This window comes from Lycium barbarum, chromosome 4 (assembly GCF_019175385.1).
Source record: "Lycium barbarum isolate Lr01 chromosome 4, ASM1917538v2, whole genome shotgun sequence".
NCBI lineage: Eukaryota > Viridiplantae > Streptophyta > Magnoliopsida > Solanales > Solanaceae > Lycium > Lycium barbarum.
In genome coordinates, this window is record NC_083340.1 from 142,312,254 (window position 1) to 142,334,097 (window position 21,844).

General features: G+C 35.8%; 2 protein-coding genes across 2 annotated transcripts; both read right to left on the reverse strand.

The window, feature by feature from the left end:
• Positions 1-788: 788 nt before the first annotated feature.
• LOC132636740 (uncharacterized) lies at positions 789-5,433 on the reverse strand. Its single transcript, XM_060353750.1, has 4 exons — positions 4,454-5,433; positions 1,947-2,111; positions 1,790-1,841; positions 789-1,265 (listed from the first exon to the last, which is right to left on the reverse strand). The coding sequence occupies exons 1-4, from the start codon at positions 4,711-4,713 to the stop codon at positions 1,176-1,178; spliced, it is 567 nt and encodes a 188-aa protein (XP_060209733.1). The 5' UTR covers positions 4,714-5,433; the 3' UTR covers positions 789-1,175.
• Positions 5,434-8,323: 2,890 nt separating this feature from the next.
• LOC132636741 (mediator of RNA polymerase II transcription subunit 17) lies at positions 8,324-18,836 on the reverse strand. The gene is made up of 8 exons (XM_060353752.1): positions 18,617-18,836; positions 14,827-15,046; positions 12,130-12,243; positions 11,872-11,957; positions 11,357-11,741; positions 10,785-11,246; positions 10,394-10,705; positions 8,324-8,857 (listed from the first exon to the last, which is right to left on the reverse strand). The coding sequence occupies exons 1-8, from the start codon at positions 18,703-18,705 to the stop codon at positions 8,534-8,536; spliced, it is 1,992 nt and encodes a 663-aa protein (XP_060209735.1). The 5' UTR covers positions 18,706-18,836; the 3' UTR covers positions 8,324-8,533.
• Between the last annotated feature and the right edge of the window lie 3,008 nt (positions 18,837-21,844).

Here is a 21,844-nt window from a genome sequence, read left to right on the forward strand (position 1 = left end):
TTTTTAATTTAGGACTATAAGATTTAAAAGTATTTCTTTATTTCTTAAACTCCGTGTCTAGTCAAACTAATACACTTAAATTGAGACAGAGGGAGTATTATATATTAGTGAAATATGTAGATAGATGTTTTTTTTATGTATATATATAAGTGGTTTAAGGTTTAAAATGGAATATAGTCTTAGGCAGTAGTGGAGCTATCTTTCTCCAAGGGTTATCTGTAGGAAAATATTCTTAATGTTATACTCCTTCAGGTTTAGATAAATGTCTACTTAGCCTTTAACATACCTCTTAAGAAAATGTTAATTTCTATAAAAAAAAATTGACTAAACTGCCCTTAATTAATAAGATTTGATTAGCTATAACCTTGAGTAAACAAGGATAAATTTTGAAAAAATAAAGTTAATTCCTTCTTGATTATATAAGTATACACTTATTTTGAACCAAATAAAAATGTTGGCTCCGACGATGTTCTTGGGTTATGGAATAAATGTAGTTCAAAGCAAATCACCCAATTTTTTTCTGTTTTTATATAGTACTAAGATTTATTGAACCCCCGTTTATAAAGACTATAGACATTATGTTAATGCAGTGCAAATTGCATCACTGACAATTTCACAGCTACAGTTAGTCCAATTGGAATGTGGAGTGAAGAAAATGTCACAATGTTTGTCCTATTAATCAATGATTTTTGTCTTTGAGCAAAAGATGTGGTTCATCGGCTTGAAGATGAAATCAAAACATTGCATGATGTGTAGGTTAGAGCACGCCACAGATTCGGAACCTACAATGCTTAAAAACCTGATATTTAAATAAAAAGGGGTAGAAGGGTGAATCTATTATACACCGAATATTGAACTGTGCGCCACTGGCCCTCGAAAATTTCTCAATCATCAAGAAAGCAAAAAAGTGATAGTCATTACAAGGTTGCATAGTTCATGAGGGGAACAATTTCACTCTTGTTCAGCATGTATGTTGCAAAATCTTATACGATCCGACGCACTTCTGAAACACTATCAAAACTTACAAATATTTACTTCATTCAAAACTAATGTGTAAAGCAAACTTTGGACAACTGCAATGAATCTGAATCGTTCAATACTCGTATATGCCTTCAGCTAAGTCAGTGCGATGTAAAACTAACAGATGTAAAACTATCTTTGTGAACCCGACGTATCTAATCTGTACGAAGCAAATCTGTTTGCGGCTTGAATGTCCCGAGAACCAAATATGGCAGTATAACCATGCAAGCCATGAATAGAGTGAACTGCGAAACATAGAAGACAAGGCACCATAGTTTAATCAGATTTACGAAACTAGTAAGACAATAAATGGAAAAAAAAAAAAAAAAGTGGTAATACTCTAAAATGCTGTGCTAAATATAGATGTTTCTTTCTGCCCTTTGTAGATTATTATCATTTGATTTTTTTAAATTCTTGACAGAGTAATCCCCAAGAGCCAGTGGCGCACAGTTTAAAACTCAGTCGGTAATGGGCCCGCCCCTCTACCCTTCTCCACTTAAATACTAGGCTTGGCAGGGTTAGAAACATGGATGTCTGCTTAACCCACACATCACACGATGTGCTCTTACCACTAGACCAAAGCCCTAGGGGCACCATTGTCAATTGATAATTGATTCTTTTACATAATTCATTAGAAAAATGCAAGTTATATCAAGCTGCTCAATTGTATGTATATCCATCAAGTTGTTATAATGGGGTGAAAAAGAAACATAAATGGACAGCAATAGCTGAATGAAATAAGTCACATTTAGCTAAATCCAGGACTTACCACTAGAGGAAGGGTTAACAAGCTCCAAATAGGCCATAGAGCATAACAGAACCTGAAACAAACGACTTGTATTTCAACAACAGTCTCATTTGAATACTATATCTGTATGTTATTCTTTGAATGCACATGTAATTCATGCGGTCATAACGTCTCTTACAAGAGAAAAGATAGGATCCCCAGCATAGTGATGAAGGGAAGGGCAGCTGTGCTGGAAATCTCCCACTTCTCATAGGACTTCCGGACGCCCAAAGCCAACATACTTGTATATATGAAAAATAAAACATTCAAACCAACACCAAACATCCCAATGTATAGTGGTATTCTGCAGCAGAAATGTGAAGAATCAGTGAAGGTACTTGATATCAAAAAATAAAAAGCTCCACATCATGGCCAAAATGGTGCAAGATATATTTACAACTGCACTTTGCTAAGTTTTAAAAGTACACTTACATGAAAAAACTCTGTGGAAATGGTGGGAAATACAGGGAATGTGTGTAAGTACAGACAAATATGAAATTTAGACATTTTGGATATTTTTGTGTACATTGTTCTACAAAAGATCCTCAAATAGTTGCTCTTCATCAGATTAAAGATTTAAATTAAAAAAACAACTTAACCCAGTAGGTTATAAACTACGTTTATGGTGCTAACATACAATCTTTCATTTCTTAACTCATCATGCTTTTAGCATAAGCTATCAAAGGGGATACGAAAATGAAATTTACACGGTCCAATAGCATCAATAGTTAAAGAAACTAATGAAGCATTTGGGTGAGCTCTATATATGAATGAATCCAAAAAGTTCCAACTACAAACATGCCATATTTTCCCTTGCATTCCTCCATTCCCTAAATATGCTACTCCCTCCGTCCCAATTTATGTGATATAGTTTGGCTGGGTATGGAGTTCAAGAAAGGAAGACTTTTGAAACTTGTGGTCCAAAACAAGCCACAGATATTTTTGTGGCTGTAAATGATTTCATTAAGGGTAAAAGGGGAAGTTTTAATTTAAATTATTTCTAATATAGAAATGTATCGCTCTTTTTGGGTACTAAAAAGAAAAGTGTATCACATAAATTGGGACAGAGGGAGTATTTTATTTCTTCGATCTAGAGTAAAACTAAAAAAAACTAAAAGTGAAGAGAAGAGAGCTTATTCATAGATTACCATGGTATATTTCAAATAACCTGCCATTGAGTGCATAGTATGTTTCCATCTCTGAAGAGGTTTCAGAGATTACATTCCTAGAATTCATGATTCAACTAAAGGAGAATTTTAGTACTTAACAAGAAGGTGGATTGTCAACTCAGTGGGAGTGTGAAATGGAGACAACATGAAGGACTCATATTAAGACAAAAGAAGATGTAGAACACATGAAAAGATGGCAAACAATTAATGTGTGCGTCTAGACAAGTTATTTAAAGCACTAGAATTTGCTTATCATTTTTCACTATGCTATAGGATAAAAGCATTATAAACAAGCATATCCTTTCAACAACGCAGAAGGTTGTTTAAAAATCATTCAACTAATAATTCAAAGCAAATTTCACATGGTTTACATATGTAAGCCTAAAACCAATAAGTCGAATTCAAGGAAACCATATGCCAGCAAATCGGTAACTACCTATCAAGCACAGTAGCCAAAACATTAGCTACATCTATCCAATCATCTAATGTGAGCTAAAAACATCAAACAAGAGCAATCTACAGTTTTTAGCCAAAATTGTCCCTTATCCTATGTTGCTCGGACTCGGGTGCGGGTGTCGGATACGGGTATGGATCTAGAGGTCGGACTCGGCATGATCTAAATTTTAAGATTCGTGGGTACGGATCCGGGTACGGATACGGGTGCGGGGATTCGGCAAAAATAATTCAAAATTCTAATAATATAGCTACAAGAATATGCCTAGATTATGAGACCTTTTTGTGGAAGCACCTACATGTAGTTTGTACCAGACATGTGATTCAATCTTCCATTCTACTAGGTGCTAGACTGCGTGCTCCGAGAAACTAGTTAAATTTTCTACATAATATTGAAGGTATGCCATCTCATGTCTTCAAATCTCTACTTTTTGTTATCTTGAGAAATCATAATCTCAAAATTTTTCTTTAATTTGGTCATGAATTTCGGTCAAAGTATCCGATCTCTATTGACCGGATCCGACACGAATTTCGTACCCAAACCCGTGTCGTGTCGTGTCGGACACGGGTACGGCGGCAAAAGTGAAGGGTCCGAGCAACATAGCCCTTATCTATGGGAGTAGGTCTATATTGGTCCTTCAAATGCAATCTTGAGCATCTTTAGAACCTTATGTTTGCTAAAGTGGAGCACCTTTGGTCCAACTAACAGAATGGACTTAAAACTACCGGTGACCACCAAACACACTACTAAAAACACGGCAAAAACTGATGTCGAGTGATACTGTGATACAGAGATATGCTTATTCAGGCAGTACTAGTAAACGACTAATCTACACTTTTTTTTTTTTTTAACCTATCCTCGAGTGGCATTGAGATATAGTTATTGATAACCTATCGTTCCACATTTATCTATTTATCCCTTTCTTTTGCCCTTTCTTCACTTTAGGTGGGAAAAACAATCATGCAATATATGGAATACCAAATAGGTTGCTTTAAAGTAATCAAATTGAACTAGTAGGCTTACCTCCTAATTCGATCATCGTGCCACAAAAGGAATATCAAATTATGATGCCGATCACCATAGTATACAATGAAAAATGCAGAAGCAATCCAAAGAACATTCTCTAATATCTCAGTCCATGTTCTTGTCCTTGGTATCGAATATGATTGCGATACATATCTAGAACAAGCATCATCCTCAAGATCATCGCCACTCGAACCATATCCTTGACTTAGCCTTTGCCTCACATATCCTCCACCTCCAACAGGTGTTCCACCAGACATACTAACAAAAAATTTGCTCTAACAAAAAAAAAAAATCAACAAATTTCTCTCCCAAAATTCTGTATACAACTTAGCCAATTTAGCTGAAAGCAACCAAACATGCCACTAGCAGCTAAAATTCCAAATTCTCTACAAACTCCTTAACAAATATCCAATGCCAATTCACTTATAAAGAATCAAAAAATACAAACTATATAACAGTAAAAAGTAACTGTATCTAGAACAGTTACCAAATTACAACTCATTAACTTGAACCCTACATGCCAACTTAAATCAAGATTCACATAAAACTCAACTAAATGTTCCAATCTCTAAAACCCATATCAAGAATTCAAAATTCTCAAAAACCCAAATCAAAGATCACTTTTTTACAACCACCCAATTCATAGAATAGCAAAACTATTACAATAAATCAAGAAAGCTGAATTCTTGAATACCCAAAATGTAAAAACCCAAACTTTGGGGGTTCTTTTTTTCAGATTAGAGTAATTTAATGAACAATTCAATGTAGATAACCACAAGGGTAACAACTAAACACAATAAGTGTTGTTAATAATGACAAGTAAATAAGACAATAAATGGTTTTTTCAGAGGTTTTTTTTGGTGGCTTTAAAGAGAGAGATCTGTGCATATAAAGTGAGTATACTGAAAAAAAAAAATTGTCAGTTGGGGTAATGCCAGATTCGTTTCTTGTACCTTGGGGTAGAATGTTTTTGATTGAAACTTTCTTTAAATATACTTTTTTTTTTTTTTTGACCTTTTTGTTGAAGTTAAAATTTGTATTCTTCCCTCATTATTAGATTAAGGGTGTGTTTGGTACGACGGAAAATAAGTGATTTTTTTACTCTTTTTTTTTGCGTTTAGTAAGCAAGCTGGAAAATGTAGTTTAAAGAGCGTTTGCATTTATTTGAAGCAAAATACGATGAGGTTCTTGAATTCATAGTGCAACTTTTGATGGTGGGTGAGGGTAGGTGGGGAAAAGTACAAGGTGGGGGGGGGGGGGGGGGGGGGGGGTTAGGCGGGTGGGTTGAGAATGCGTTGGTGTGTTTTTATTGATTCGTTTTTTGTACCTTGAGGTAGAATGTTTTGATTGAAACTCTCTTTAAATATAATTTTTTTATCTTTTAATTGAAGTTAAAATTTATATTCTTCCTTTATTTTTAGATTAAGGGTGTGTTTGGTATGACGGAAAATGTTTTCGAGGAAAATAAGTGATTTTTTTACTTTTTTGCTTGTGTTTGGTATGCAAGTTGGAGATGTCATTTTAAGAGCATTTGCATATATTCAAAGCAAAACACGGTGAGGTTTCTTAATTTGGAATGTAACTTCTGATGGTGGGGTAGAAAGGGTGAAGATAGGTGGGGATAGGCTAAGCTGGGGGGCAGGGGTGAGGGTAGGTGCTGGATAGGGAGTTAGGCGGGTGGGTGGTGGGTGGGTAGGCAAGTAGGTGGGGTGGATGGATAGTGCGAGGTTAGGTTGGGGATGGGTTGGTGTGTTTTTATTGATTCAGAAACTATTTTTAAGGAAAACATTTTTCAAGATATTTTTCAAAAAACATTTTTTGTCATACCAAACTCACACTAAAACTTTGGGAAACTATTTTTTAATTAAAATTTATAGACCGGAACTATTATAATTTAATTTTCCATAATTCAAGTTGGGTTTGTTATTTATTTCTGCAAGTTCTTTTTTCTTCTTTAAATACAATCATTAGTATTAATCAACAAGAGGTAAAGGGGTAAGGGATGAGAAGATTAATTAGGTATTTCTCCATAGATTCTAGATATTTTTCATTTTATTTGAAATTTAAGGAGTTGGAGTTGAAGATGGAGTTGTATTTAATTATACTTTTTGTAAAGAATATTTAGAATAATGTTCATGCTTGAACGTACATAAATACAACTTTAAAAGTGAAAAGTGGTTGGAAACAGATATACAACTTCAAGTTGGATTTGAAACTTTCATGGTCAGATGCTGATTTCCAAAAAAAGTGAAAATTATTTCGGGAAAAAGTGATTTTGTTTTAATGTTCAAATGATAATATTCAAATCGAATCAAAGTTCACGTGCCCCACACTAAACAAATAGGAGGTATGGGTACAAAATCACACGTAAGTCACTGAGTGGCACGACACAAGAACATTCAACAAAAAGATGCATACTCATCCCAAAAAAAAAAAAAAAAAGCTCATCTTCATAGGAAGAGTTAAAACTAGCAAAATTCTTTAAATTTACAATGAAGTTTTATTTCGATAAAAACTGTCTTCTATAAATATGGCTCACAATTCATTGCTTCATTATTGAATATTATTGATAATCACTATTCACTAGTAAGAATGGAGTCTCATTTTGCAACATAAAGCTGAAAAATTGCAAGTATTCTAATTATGCATCTTAAGGAAGATAACTCCGTTGTACAAAAGAACTTTTTGGAAAAATAAAAAAATTGAACATCATGGGATTAGCTTAAAATTTAATATACTATGTGACAGCTCCTTTAGTTTAATATACTATGTGACAGCTCCGAACGGAAACAAACTTTATTGTATAGATAAAATAAATGGGTTTTGTGACACTACATGCGAAATGTATTTAAATATACGACAAAGGGTTATGATGGAATGAATAGGATCTCTATCTTTAATTAGAGTTCTCGAATTCGAACCCTAAATATGAAGAAAATCTTGATAGGAAACTTTCCTCTTTAATGAAACTTACGCAACGCGAATCCGAATTAATAGGATCCCTAATGCTTGTGGTACAAGAAAAAAAATATATAGTAGTAATATATTTGGGTGGAGACAGGAGTGAAAATTTCAAAATAGTAGGACGATATTGCCTTTGGTGACATGGAAAGTAATGTCCAAAAGTGAGCATACTTTTGCTTGCCCACAACTCCACTCCTTTTATTAACTTCACTTTTTTAATTGCCAACTTGAGCCAACAAAAACCACATCCCCACACAGATGGAGAGCCATCAAGGACGGACCTTTTCATTATCTAATCTAAAAGATTATCGTTAAACAAAGCTTAAATAGATGAATTTCTTGGTCTACCTATATAGATAAAATAATGACAATAATAACTGCAAATGAGTATGTTAATCATTGGTCTAAGATGGTTTTTTTAGTGTGGAGTTGATGTTGATGAAGCTTCTCTCATTAGTGATTTGTTAGTCTTGTCAAAAATTGTAATCTTATTTATTGTGATGATTGATGAAGTGTTTGGTTTTATCTTGATGAATGATGATGAATTGGATAAAGACACATAAAAGGAGACCTAATTAAAAATTTAAAATGCATACTGCACTCTTCACAGCCACAAATAAGAGGTTTCTTGATTAAGTTTCTTTCTATATATTTTAATGATTGAAACTGCCAAAACTTAACTTGAAAACAGAAACTTTGAAAATTATTCTTCTCAACAAGTCAAAGACTTAAAATAGTTTTTAGTTGCAAAATGATGTATGAACGAAGTGGGATTTCAAGAATTCTACGCAAGAGAAATAATTATTTTCCCAAAGGCGAACAAGTAAATAATATTGCACGCTCAAGTACCTTAAGTTTCTCCAACTGATGGAATTAACCCTGCAAACAATTTACTAGGCAAAATTGAATCCACAATGATTTGGTCATGAGCTATTGGATGTATGATATTGTCAGCTACACAATTTGTACATATAATTTTTCTTCGAATGAGAATGTTTCTTTCTGCTAGATTGTAGTTCTAGTTGCAACCATACTAGACAAAAGAACAACTTAATCGTCGACACGCGAATCAGCAAATTCTGCTAGTCAATTACAAGTACAAAAAGTTATAACTCAATGGCCTGCAGTACTACTTACGCTAACCATATCCATTAAGGTCGAGTATAACACTTTCAAAGATAAATAACCTAAAAATTTCCTTGTTTCAGATTCTCCATTGTTAACGTCCATTCGAAGTTTGCTTTCTCCAGAGAATCCATCATCCATCACCAACCACCAGGAAATACATCCTTGAATATCTTCAGGGTCCACGTGTGCCACCAGACTAAGCGTTTCGCCTTGCTCTAGCTCAAATGACAAGGATAAGAAATCCCTGTTTGCTTTGATACCAACCATAAGGGCTTCTTCATGAAGCCACCGTATCACCTGGCTGGCAACCTGTAGCAGAAATTAATAGCTTGAATTAAGGACAAATTGATGACCGTGTTGCTGCAAAATGGAAGTGGCGTTGCCTTCTAATGTAGGTTATACAGTCAGACCTCTCTATAATGGCATCCGCGTATAACACCTCTCTATAACAGCTAAGATTTTTCGGAACCGATCTTTTATGTTATATTTTACTTCTCTATAACAACATTTTACTTATAACGGCAACGGCCAACTTTATGATAGTACACTCTTTGTAAAATTACCCCGCATATAACAGCTATCTGCTTTTTCGGGTAATATAGTAGTTAATTATCTTTATAAAAAATAGAATATATATAGTTACCAATAATAAGTGTATAGATTTTGATCAAATAGTTAGTTTGATACTTTAATATACTATATTTATGACAGAATATTACATATGAATACATATTTGTAATCTAAGAATATCATTGTCTTCTATAACTTTATTTAATATACATATGAATATCATTGTTTTATTACAATAAACAAAAGAGCTTCATGGAAAAATATTTAATTTGATATTTTAATATACTATATTTCTATAGATTTAAAATGTCCGTCTTAGAGCTTAAAACTTTATACATTCAGTTATGAATTTATTGAAATTGTATTAACATTCTTAAATGTTTAGTTAGTGAAGTATTCATATCTGAGATTTAAATTTTAAATGATTTGTTATTTTTTACAACATTAAAAATAAAAAGCATAGGTTTTACGCATCTTTTTTGCCTATAACAGCTACATATTATTTTAATGGCAAATGCTGTTATAGGTGTATAACAATTCTCTATAACAGCCAAAAAATTTCGGACCCAACGATGTTGTTATAGAGGGGTTTGACTGTATACCGATTTGTTAATAGAAAAGGAAGGGTACAATTGGGGTGCTTTTTCTTTTTCCTTTTTGTGATAACTGAGAAATCCTCGAGGCCAACTGGCGCACTGTTTAAAACCTAGAGGATAATAGGTTTACCTCTCTATCCTTCTCAGGCTTGTCTGCAACAAGGTTCGAACTCGTGACAGACGCCAAATCCATACATCATGAGTTACACTCTTACCACTAGACCAAAGTCTCTGGTTTGGGGGGGAGGGATGACATTTGTGGTTTTTTATGGTAACAAAACAAAATTCTCCCTCTCCCTCATGACCATAGCTATCCACCACAAGTGTGGCCCTTAACCACAAGATAGCAAATTATCCTAGGCAAGAACACAAACAGTTTGAGAACCTTTGTCGCTATCACCCTCTAGGTGATCCTCGTGTCTCAATAAACCATCCAAGAAATACAACAGAAAAAGATTCAAAAATTTGGATGGTTCAACTGAATCACAGGAAAAATAAATAATAATGTCTAAGATCATAGGCTTTCTTTCAAGGAAGGACCAGTTCTAGGAAGAACAGAAGTTTATCTGGCCAGAAAATGAACTCTTTTTCATAGTATGTCATACCTTCAGATATTAAAACATAATAGTATGTCATACCTTCAGATATTAAAACACAATAGTAAGAGGAGGAGACGGACCTGCTGTAGTAGTACCATTGGAAGATCTGACAAGTCACAGTCATATCTGTTCATGGGGCAAGTACTATCAGGCTTTCCTTTGAAGAGGCCAACAACATTAGGAGCACCTTCCCCTTCAAGACTGATGCAATCATCACGCACCATGACTTTTGTACGAAAGTGAGATTTCACATTCTTTACATAGTCAGATGAGTGAGATAGGCTTCCTGCATGGAGAATCGACTCAGGTACATTCATGGAGATTGTCCATGATGATGTTCGAGAATGCCAAGTGGGATGCGATATCAATTGGACATATGGTATCCGGCTAACCTACAGATAGAACAGGAAATTCTTCAGATACATAATGGCCACATTGCCTGGCAGCTTACAAACCCAAACAGATACATACCAGACTTTCAAGCTCTGCAAGGACTTTGTTTGAGAAGATCCTATGAGCTAGAGAGACGCAGAAATGTCCCAAAAGATTAGGGCCATCTTTCATGGGCTGAGCAGATATTTGAGGTTTACCCAAAGATGATAATCTCTTTTTGGCTTTTATAAACACATGTTCATGAAAAAGTTGTTGCAAATAAATTTCAAAACTAATTCGATTGGGAAACCCCAACTTCTTGAAGTCAAGTTTGCCTTCATCTGGTTTTGAAGCATCAATTGATTCAAAAGACACAATAGCAGTTTCAGAATGTTCATCATCCACAGCACTAGCTGTCTGATCATCTTCAGTAGATGGCACAAGTGAAATGGACAGGGAAGCTCTTTGACCTATGCTTAAACGTAACAAGTTTTCTTGTAGTCCTGTCACATCAGCACCCAAAGCTGGATTAAATGCTTCACGATTAACCAAATCAAACACCTGCACGAGGGCCAAGAAAATAATCAGAAAACAGAAGTAGGTCACGAAAAAATGAATAAGAAAAACTTAAAGAGTTCTAGAAAGAGAAAGGAGTGAACCTAGAAACATACCTGTTCATCAAAGATTGCTCGATGAACTTCACGGAGGGTTGAGTGGGTTTCTCTCACATGCTCATCATCACCTTTTTCTTTCTTAGTTTCTCCAGAAGAATCCTCGAAAGACCCCTTTGGTTTTGTTCTGCTATGTTTTATGATGCCACTAGGTGCGCTTGCACCGAAAAAGTCAAATTGAAGAGTGCGGCAGGAATTTGGGGGCACATTCACAGCCAGCATCCCAGCTGGATCATGCTCAATGCGCACCACAGATGCAGAAGATGGGCGAAATGCAACTGCTGGATCATATAATGAAGTGTCAAATAAATCAATGTAAAACCCTTCATTTCCAGAAGCAGCGGCAACCATCCGATGCCATTTAACCTTCCAATTTTGCTGCAATCTATTCGCTCATCAGGAAATGCAGAGGCAAAATTTTGAGGAAAGGCACAAAGACACGGTAGTCTAAATGACTGAACACATTGGTGTGTTCCACAATGTACTAATATCGTTAGTAGCCACAAAGAACAGACCTGATAAGAGCACCATAAAATCTTGCTTCTCTAGCCACTTGTTGTTCCAAAGCTTTGGCAGATTGCTTAAAGTATTTCCCCAAATGCTGCAAAGGAAAACCAAATTATGAAACACGTACAACTTTAACACTGAAGTGCATAATTCAAAAAGAAAATAATCACAAATGCCCTGTCAACAAACCATTAGCTTTAAAAATGCTCCAGTAGATTATTTGTTTAACTCAATTTAGAACTTGCAGAAGGGATAAAGAAAAATACACGGAAGCATTGCAGCTTGGTTGCCATAGACACAGCAAGATCTGACAGATGCTCGTTAGGCAATTGCTTCGGCCTGGTCATGCCAGCCACTGTCACTGCATCGTTTGTCTCCACCTGTATGCGGAACATCAGAGTTAGTAATGCAATATATAATCCACAGTTCCCTTTTGCACTTATCTATTCTGCTTATTATTATGCCTATGAAAAGGTGCTGTCTTAAATGCGGGGGAGAAGGGGCAGGAAGGGATTGAAGGAGGCTAATGGACTGATAAACCTCATGCCACTTAAATAACTAAGGCCAAAAGCTTAAGTCAAAATCTCTAATCCTTAGTTGTCTCTATCATTATGACAATGAGAATAAATTGACATGCCATTCTATCCATGTTTCTTCTAGAAACATTATCTGTGAAACTGGATCACATAATGACTAATAAAATCAAGAGGACGGAGTAACCAGCGAATCAAATTAACTAAACTTGGATAAATCAAAGTTAGTCATGGCTTGCTTCTTTTTCTTAAATAAGTTTCAAGCTTTTTATCCAATTTAATTTTTTTAGAAAAGAATTATAACCTGTGACTTGGTCAGTGCTTCATCATACATAATAATGCAATTAAACACTATCCATGTGAAAGGATCACAAATGATCCCAAGTGAAACATTTGCTAATTCAGCAACACATTCAATATAAAAAGTTGACAATAACAAATATATGTAAACATAACCTTACTGGACCATTAAGAAATGGAAACCATTTAAAGACTTATACTCTGAGGCACATGCACTATGTAGAACAGGTTACCTAAGTAGGTTAACTGACAACGAGACTAAAAGGACGCTGAGGAAGTGACTTCTTTTGATAAGTATGTCTTACCAACAAAAATAGCCACCAAGGTGATGCACAACTTTACGACTATCAGACAAAGCAAAACAAAGAAATAATTGGAAGAGAACAAAATCATTGAATACATCATTGACTCCCACAACTAGCTCGTTTTATAGAGAAGTTACAATACCCTAAGCAAAAACTCCCACGCTAGAAAACTTTCCCTTCAAGACAAGTGACTGCATCAGCTAGCGTATTTCTTTGCATATCTCAATTGGATTCCTGGAGCTAAAATCCACATATCAATCCTTAATAGGATGAGGCATCACCACAATCCGCAGAGCTCATTCTGCATCAGAACTTTAACATATAAGCTAGCATCATTTTGCCAATGACTCACTCCTCTTACTGCAAATTCAGCGCACAGTTTTTCCAAGAATCTACATGAGGATATAGAGACTAATGACCATTTCTTCCTGAAATAATAGTAGTCATGTCCAACAGGAAGAAAACAGCTCAGGCACTGCCATGCTGATCCAGTTCAAAAAGCCAAAACATCCTTGCTACCAAGTACACATGGAAATGTGGTATATCCAACTTTGCACCTTTCCAGAAGGCTTTGTTTTATCACGCACATATGGAAGACCCTATTGAAACAACTTAAAGGTAGCTTTCTTTTTTAATATAATTACTACTCCATTGTGAATAGGATGTCTTAAATCTTAATTCTCTAACCACCTTCCAAGTATCAAAACCAGTGTGCTATGCTCTCATAATAAAATTACATTACATTTATTCATGATGCAACCAATGTATCATCTGCCCCTCTACATCTTTCAGCCTAAAACTGTACACCGACAAAAACTTATTGGACAAATAATGAGTATAGCTAAAGATAAACCTTCCCACTTTCAAGCACGTTATCAAGCAAAAACACAGAGTTTTTTCCTCTTATGGTAAGTGCATAAAACACAATCAGCTACGCACAAGACATACTAAGCGTGCACCAACAAATAATCAATCAACTAACACCTCAATCCCATACTAGTTGGCATTGACGAAACCTCACTATCAGGGGCGGGGCTAGAGTGTGGGAAGAGGGTTGCGAGAACCCAGTAGTTTTGGTTCAAATCCTATAATTGATTTAAGAAATTCATTAAATATGAACAAAATATTAATTTAGAAACCAATAACTCAAAACGATAAAATCATGAACCCATATGCTTCAATTCTGGCTCCGCCTATGCTCAATATTCGTTTTCTCTATGCAAGTTCATTTCATCGGAATACCAAATTACTTTTCTCTAAATCTCACAATTATCCCTACACTGACATATGAGTCTTTGACCAGAGTCCACACAAACACCAGACCAAGTGCAAGTATAACAACAATTGAACCTTAATCACAACTACTTGTTATCAAACATGTTCTCTGTCTTTGAGCTGGTATTTTCTTCTCTTTTATAATCTATGCATCTTCTTGATGCTTTTGTTAATAATAATCCATCTCATAAAAAATAAATACTCCCTCCATTTCAATTTGTTTGTCTTAGTTTGACTTGGCATGGAGTTTAAGAAAATAAAGAAGGCTTCTGAATCTTCTAGTCTTAAACTAAAGATGTGTGTAACGTACAAAAATGCCCTTTGAATCTTGTGGTCTTAAATATATCACATATGATGTTCGGTGTAAAGAGTTGTAATAAATATAGAAAGTGACATTCTTTTTTAAACAAACTAAAAAGGAAAGTAACACAAACAAATTCAAATAGAGGAGTACTTGTTATCAAACATTTTATGGAAATGAAGTTCAATCATTAAGATTACAATGTCACAAAATTCTGTATGGTGAGATAAAATGCTAATGTCAACTTACAGTGTGAATGAGATCAATAATGACTTGAAGCTCTTGATGAGCCAATCGCAAATTCTCCACCAAACTTTGCCATTTCCATGGCTGATCGTTACTTGTCTCCTTCGAAGAAGTAGAACTACTGTTTTTCTTCTGCTTCTTACTTGGCTCCTCTCTCTCTACCGCCCATGCAAAATCAATTCTTCGTATTAAATTCACCGTCTTCTCATCGTATCCTATATCCCTGCAACAATTACGCAAAATTTAAAGGGATTTTTTACAAAAATATACAACCCAGCATAATATATTACCCCTACATAGACATATTTTCAGTTTACATTCGCATAACCAACTTGCTTTATTCGCAGCAGCGCTTATACACACGGTATACAACATTATACGGCATTATACAAACATTATACTCCCTCTGTTTCAATTTGTTTGTTTCAATTTGTTTGTATCACTTTCCTTTTTAGTCCATTTCAAAAAGAATGACTCAGTCTTTTTTGGCAACTCTTTAGTTCTAACTCTCCACCTGGCATATTTAAGACCACAAGATTCAAGGACATTTTGGTACATTCTATGTATCATTAGTTTAAGACCACAAGATTCAAAAGTCTTCTTTATTTTCTTAAACTCCATGCCAAGTCAAAAACGGACAAACAAATTGAAACGGAGGGAGCACAACATTATACACTTACGGCTAACAATGTGCTCGAGTGTATAAGAGGTGTTTAAGGAAAAACTGCGCTAAAGCAGGTAATTAAGGAACCCGCAAAGGTGGCTCAGTTGGTTGACCAAGGGGCTTTCATAATGGAGGTCTCAGGTTCGAAACCCCCTGCCTACAACAGCAGGGAATTTGCCTTCTGGGTCGAGCTCGTCGCACAGGGCTTGCCTAGTGCAGGTTATCTCTCTTGTGTGGTTTGCGAGCTATTGCACAGGAACTAGGTTTACCCTGTGCTCACCCGAAGGGTAGCGGCTGCGGGTTCCCATGTCATCAAAAAAGCAGGTAATTAAGGAAGAACTAGGCTAAACCGGGTAAATATTCTTTCCCAGTAGACATAGAACGTAATCTTCCCAAATCTAAGCTAGCGTATAGCCATAAATTTTGGATCAAATTTTCAAATATCTGTTTTGCCATATTTGTTAAGATTTTGAAAGTTTATCTTCAAGATATTTTCAAGTTCCAAAAACTGGTCTATTTTCGGAGAAATTTCACTTCACTTCCACTCACAATACTTCAAATTTCTTTCAAGTTAAATGCATGTCCAAAAACAACTTCAAAAAAATCGAATTTTCAATTTTCAACTTCAAAATCTATATCCAAACAGGAAATGTAAATATCCAGCTCACTGGTTATGCATGAAATTCACATTTTTCTCATCATATCCTATATCACTGCAACAACATTACTCAAAATATAAACCTAAATAGTGCTTTAAACTCTTGTGCCCCTGACAAGAGCCCAGTACCAGATGGCTTCACAATGGCCTTCTATCAGAACTGCTGGGACACTATTAAACAGGACCTCATGGGAACTTTTCATCATTTTCACAACAATTTCCACATGGTAAAATCCTTCAATGCTTCTTTTATTGCCCTTATCCCTAAAAAGAAAGGTGCTATAGAACTTAAAGACTTTAGGCCTATCAGTCTTATCAGTAGTGTCTACAAGTTGGTGGCAAAGGTGCTGACTGAAAGATTGAAAAAAGTGATTGGGAGATTGGTCTCAGGTTATCAAAATGCTTTTATAAGAGGCAGGCAGATCACTGATGCAGCTCTTATAGCAAATGAAGTGTTGGATTGGAGACAAAAAAGTGATGCCCCTGGTCTCTTATTCAAGTTGGATATAGATAAGGCTTTTGACAAACTCAACTGGCAGTACCTCACTTCTATTCTAAGGCAAATGGGGTTTGGTGAGAAATGGATCAAATGGATTAAATACAGCTTTTCTACAGTTAAATTTTCTGTTCTGGTCAATAGAAGTCCTGTAAGGTTCTTTTCCCCTAAGAGAGGGATAAGGCAAGGTGACCCCTATCTCCCTTTCTCTTCATTTTGGCAATGGAGGGTCTCAGTAACATGCTGAAAAAGGCAAAGCAATTGCAGTGGATTGGTGGTTTTGAAGTGGGTAACAGGCCTGGTCTTACTGTTCCTGTTTCTCATCTTCTCTTTGCTGATGACACCCTTATTTTTTGTGTTGCTGAGGAGTCTCAAGTGAGGTATCTCAACCTCACCCTTATGATCTTTGAAGCCTTATCAGGGCTCCACATTAACATGACTAAAAGCATTATCTACCCTGTTAATATGGTTCCAGATTTAGAGTTTTTGGCCAGCATCATGCATTGTAGCATTGGCACTTTCCCCACCACATATCTAGGACTCCCCTTGGGAGCTAGTCACAGATCAATGGAGATTTGGAATGTGGTCATTGAAAAGTTTGAGAAAAGATTGTCCTCTTGGCAACAAGAGTACCTTTCTCTTGGTGGCAGAGTAACACTCATCAATAGTGTCTTGGATAGTATTCCTACTTACTTCATGTCTCTGTTCCCAATACCATCAAAGGTTCAATATCAACTTGACAAACTAAGGAGGACTTTTTTATGGGAAGGTAATAGCGAAAATCACAATTATCATCTAGTCGAGTGGGACAAAGTAAACATCTAGGTGGTCTTGGTATAAAGGATTTAGCAGTACACAACAAATGTATGGTAATGAAGTGGCACTGGAGGTTTAACCAAGATGATGCTGGTCCTTGGAAGGAGATTATCCAAGCTAAATATGGGAGCACTAGCCATTGGTGCTCCAACCCAATCTTAGCTCCTTATGGAACTGGTTTATGGAAAGATATCAGGAGATTGTGGGATGAGTTCTTTCTCAACTCTTCCTTCCAAGTGGGAAATGGGGCTCATCTTCTATTCTGGAAAGACAAATGGCCTGGTTCTATTACTCTTAAGGATGCTTTTCCTAGGTTGTTCCCTATAACAACTAACCCAAATTCAACAATTGCTCAGAACTGGGAGGACAATTCATGGAATTTGCACCTAAGGAGACACCTAAATGACTGAGAAATAGAGGACATGATAGCATTGATTGGGTGTCTACAGAACAGTCCAGTTCTCACTCAGAGAAATGACAGACTTAAGTGGGGCAGTAACAAGGACGGTTCTTATTCTGTCAAAGAAGGCTACCTGCTTCAGAGCTCCAACAAGGACCTGATTGACCAATGGGCCTTGGAAAGTCAATTTACCGCCTAAAGTCTCCTGTTTCTGCTGGGTCGCTCTAAAAAGGGCTTGTTTAACTCTGGACAATCTCATGAAAAGGAAATTTCATCTCGCTAATAGATGTTACATGTGCCATTGCACCTCTGAAACCATCAACCACCTGTTCTTACACTGTCCAGTTGCTACAGATGTGTGGAATATGCTCCTCACTTTGTTTGGTTTGCAATGGGTTATACCTCGCATATAACCCAGACTCTTTTTTGGATTTTATTAGCTCCAGATTCTTCGATTTGTCAGCTCTCTAGACTTATGATAGGTTTTTTGTTATTTCCCCCTCTTTTGTAACTATTTGTGATTATAAAACACTTACATCATCCAAAAAAACTAATTATGCATAAATTCTTCATCTATAGAGAAATCCTATATCACTTCAACAATTAAGCAAAATTTAAACCTAAATAATTAGCTCACAAATATCCAGCTCAAAAACTTATATATATATATATATATATATATATATATATATATATATATATATATATATATATCACTGCAACAATTACGAAAAATGTATAGAGAGAGAGAGAGAGTACGAAGGGAAGCGTTCGGCGCCTTGTTCTTCAATGAATTCTAGCCGTTTGATCGGAAGTTTATCGACGGAGATTTGCAGATCGCCGTTCATTTTCTCCGTGTCGGAGATATTTTGAATTGTGCCCTAAAGGAGAAGATACCCGTCTACAAGAATTGGGCTTTGCTTTTGCTAATTTCGGGTTAAGTTTTCAATAAAGGCCGATTCTGAAATACTAAGACACAGGCGCTAGTTATGTTTTATAGGGGCTCATTTAATCAATTTAGGAAAAGCATGTGTTGCTCATGAGGTATAAATTGTGAATGTAAATTAATTTTAGGGGAAACTACATAAATGATAAATATTTTGGGCTTAACTCAAGCCACATAGCATATGTTTCACTAATTACATTTTATAGCAATAACCTAGCTACCAATGGTTGTATACGTTTTTTCACTTTATTCATTTTTTATTTTCATTGTATTCATGAATACAACTTTCCTATTTTTCACTATTCATGAGAATGATTATCTATATTCATAAATTGGCTTGCTGTATTCATAGATACAGCGAGTGAAAAATGAATACATAAAGACATATGTACACCAAAAATTAACAAATAGCATATTTTTCGATATGTATACAACAAAAACAGGTGTATACAACATAGATACACCAAAAATATTAATAAAAACAGGCGAAAAACACTGTATACAACATATGTACACCAAAAAAAAATGAATACACTCAAAATATTGAATACAAAAAATAAAATTGATTGTATTCATTTGTATACATGCGTAAATTCACTCTATTCATTTGTATACAAAAAAATCTTCTTCGAAAAATGCAAAAAATATTATATACCGTGTATGTATACACAGATCTAAAAAAACTGTATGTATACACAGATCTAGAGAAAAACTTCCGGTCAAAAATTCATTGAACTTCGGGTCAAAAACTTCCCTCTCATATCGGAATTTTTCAGATCTGTTGCGCCGTTGCTTTCTTTTCTGGCTATGCAGCCATGGTGGCGTCAAACTTCTGGTCAAAATAGAGCAGCCATGGCGGCGTCAAACTGAAAATCCGAGGCTACAGCAGTTACACGACATCCTTCTATCAAACCATGAAAAATAGAGCAGCCATGGCGGCATTAAACTTCTGGTCAAAAATGAACTTTTGTCGATTTCGCCTGAGCTCCGGCAGTGGTGGCCGACGGCGGAACAGTGGGGAAGAGGGGAGAGAGATGAGAAAGTTGAGTTGGAAGTGAATAATGTGATGGGTATTCTACTTAGTGTGTGTATATATATAGTCACTAAATGTCATTAATATACAAATGTCTGCTATGAAAAGTAATTAAGTTAAACTGTAGCTACTAATGTCAATACCCACTATATGTTTGTTATATCATATAGTTTCCCCTTAATTTTAACTATGAGGTCAAAGTTCAAGATATTTCAAGATTGTGAACTTGCTCAATTGACCATAAATTCTTCTTTATAAGCAAAAACTACAACTTATTTCTGTTGCTCATCAGACATAAGTTGTGACATAAATTAGTTTTGCACATAAATTAGTTTTGCATATAAAATAAAAGTTATGTGCAAAATATTTCACTATTTTGAAATATTTTTGCAAACCTCTGCATTAAGGCAGAGGTTTGCAAAATTCTAGCAGATTTTTTTTTGCCTTAAGGCAGAGTTTGAAACCCAACTTATGCCCAGCGAATCTCAATTTATGCCTTGCAATTTTTCTTTTTCTTTTAATTTTTAGCTAAGCGGAGGTTCGAACCCGGAACCAAGAGGCTTTTAGCGAAGGACAAAAATTAAAGACTACTGATTTGAGGGACAAAAATTAAATACCATCCCCAACGAAGGCCAATCCTGCAAATAGCCCTATAAAAATTTAATACCGGCACTGTCAATTTCGTCACAAAATTCATAGGCCTATTAGAATCTGGGCTTAAGCATCTTCATTTTTTTGCGCGGATTGCCCTTCTTTTGGGGTGGTCTTTAAATTTTGCCCCTCATATTTGTGGTCTTTAAATTATGCCCCTCATATTGCTGGTCTTTAATTTTTGCCCTTCGCATTGCAACACTGAGCGTTCACGCAGAAATCATGAGGTTCTGAGTTCGAACCTCCGCTCAAGCATAAATTAAAAAAGAAAACTGCAAGGCAAGGTTTGGGTCATGTGTATGCCGGACCCGACATAAACTTATGAAGAAATTACCAAAGTTATGCCGGACCCGGCATACTCATGCCTTATGGGCAGACTTGGCATAACTATGCCGGGTCCGGCATAACTTTAGTAATTCATTCATAAGTTTATGTCGGGTCCGGCATAACTTTGAGATCTGATGTCAACTTTTTACAGATTTTGTGACATCAAAATGCTCTATTAAAATTCAAGTGGTTTTTGTGTCAATATGGCCTAAAGACTTTCTTTGCTACATTTCCTGTATTGGATATATTATAACTGCTCTTGTTAATATATTATGGGGTAGTGTTAGAAAAGAGTAGTTGTCGTGATTTTGTTCCATTATATCTAAGCCTAGTTTTTCATGAGTATTAACACTATGATAATTGTTGACAGCATTTGCATGACGATGAGTGGAAGAGGCCACGCACAAAGTTTTTACCATGAAGCCTTTTAGTTCTGTAATAATATTGGAAGGAGGACAATGAAATTCTTCCTAGGTACCCTCATCCGGTGGGGGCATACTTTTAATGGACAAACTTTGATGCCGGACCCGGCATAAACTTGTAAAGGAATTACCAAGTTATGCCGGACCCGGCATACTTATGCCAAGTCTGCCCATAAGGCATAAGTATGCCGGGACCGGCATAAGTTTGGTAATTCCTTAACAAGTTTATGTCGTTGGAGGCATATTTTTAATGGGCAAACTTTTATGCCGGATCCGGCATAAACTTGTGAAGGAATTACTAAAGTTATGCCGGACCCGGCATACTTATGCCAAGTCTGCCCATAAGGCATAAGTATGTCGGATCCAGCATAACTTTGGTAATACGTTCACAAGTGTATGCCGGTGGGGGCATAGCGAATTTAAACTCTGCCTTGCGATTTTTTTTTAAAATTTTGACTGTGTGGGGGTTCGAACCTGGAACCCATGGAATTTAGCCGAAGGGCAAAACTTAAAGATTTCAAATATGAGGGGCAAAATTTAATGACCACTCCAAAAGAAGGGCAATTCTGCGAATTGCCCAAGCATCTTCAGCATTTAGATAAGAGCCC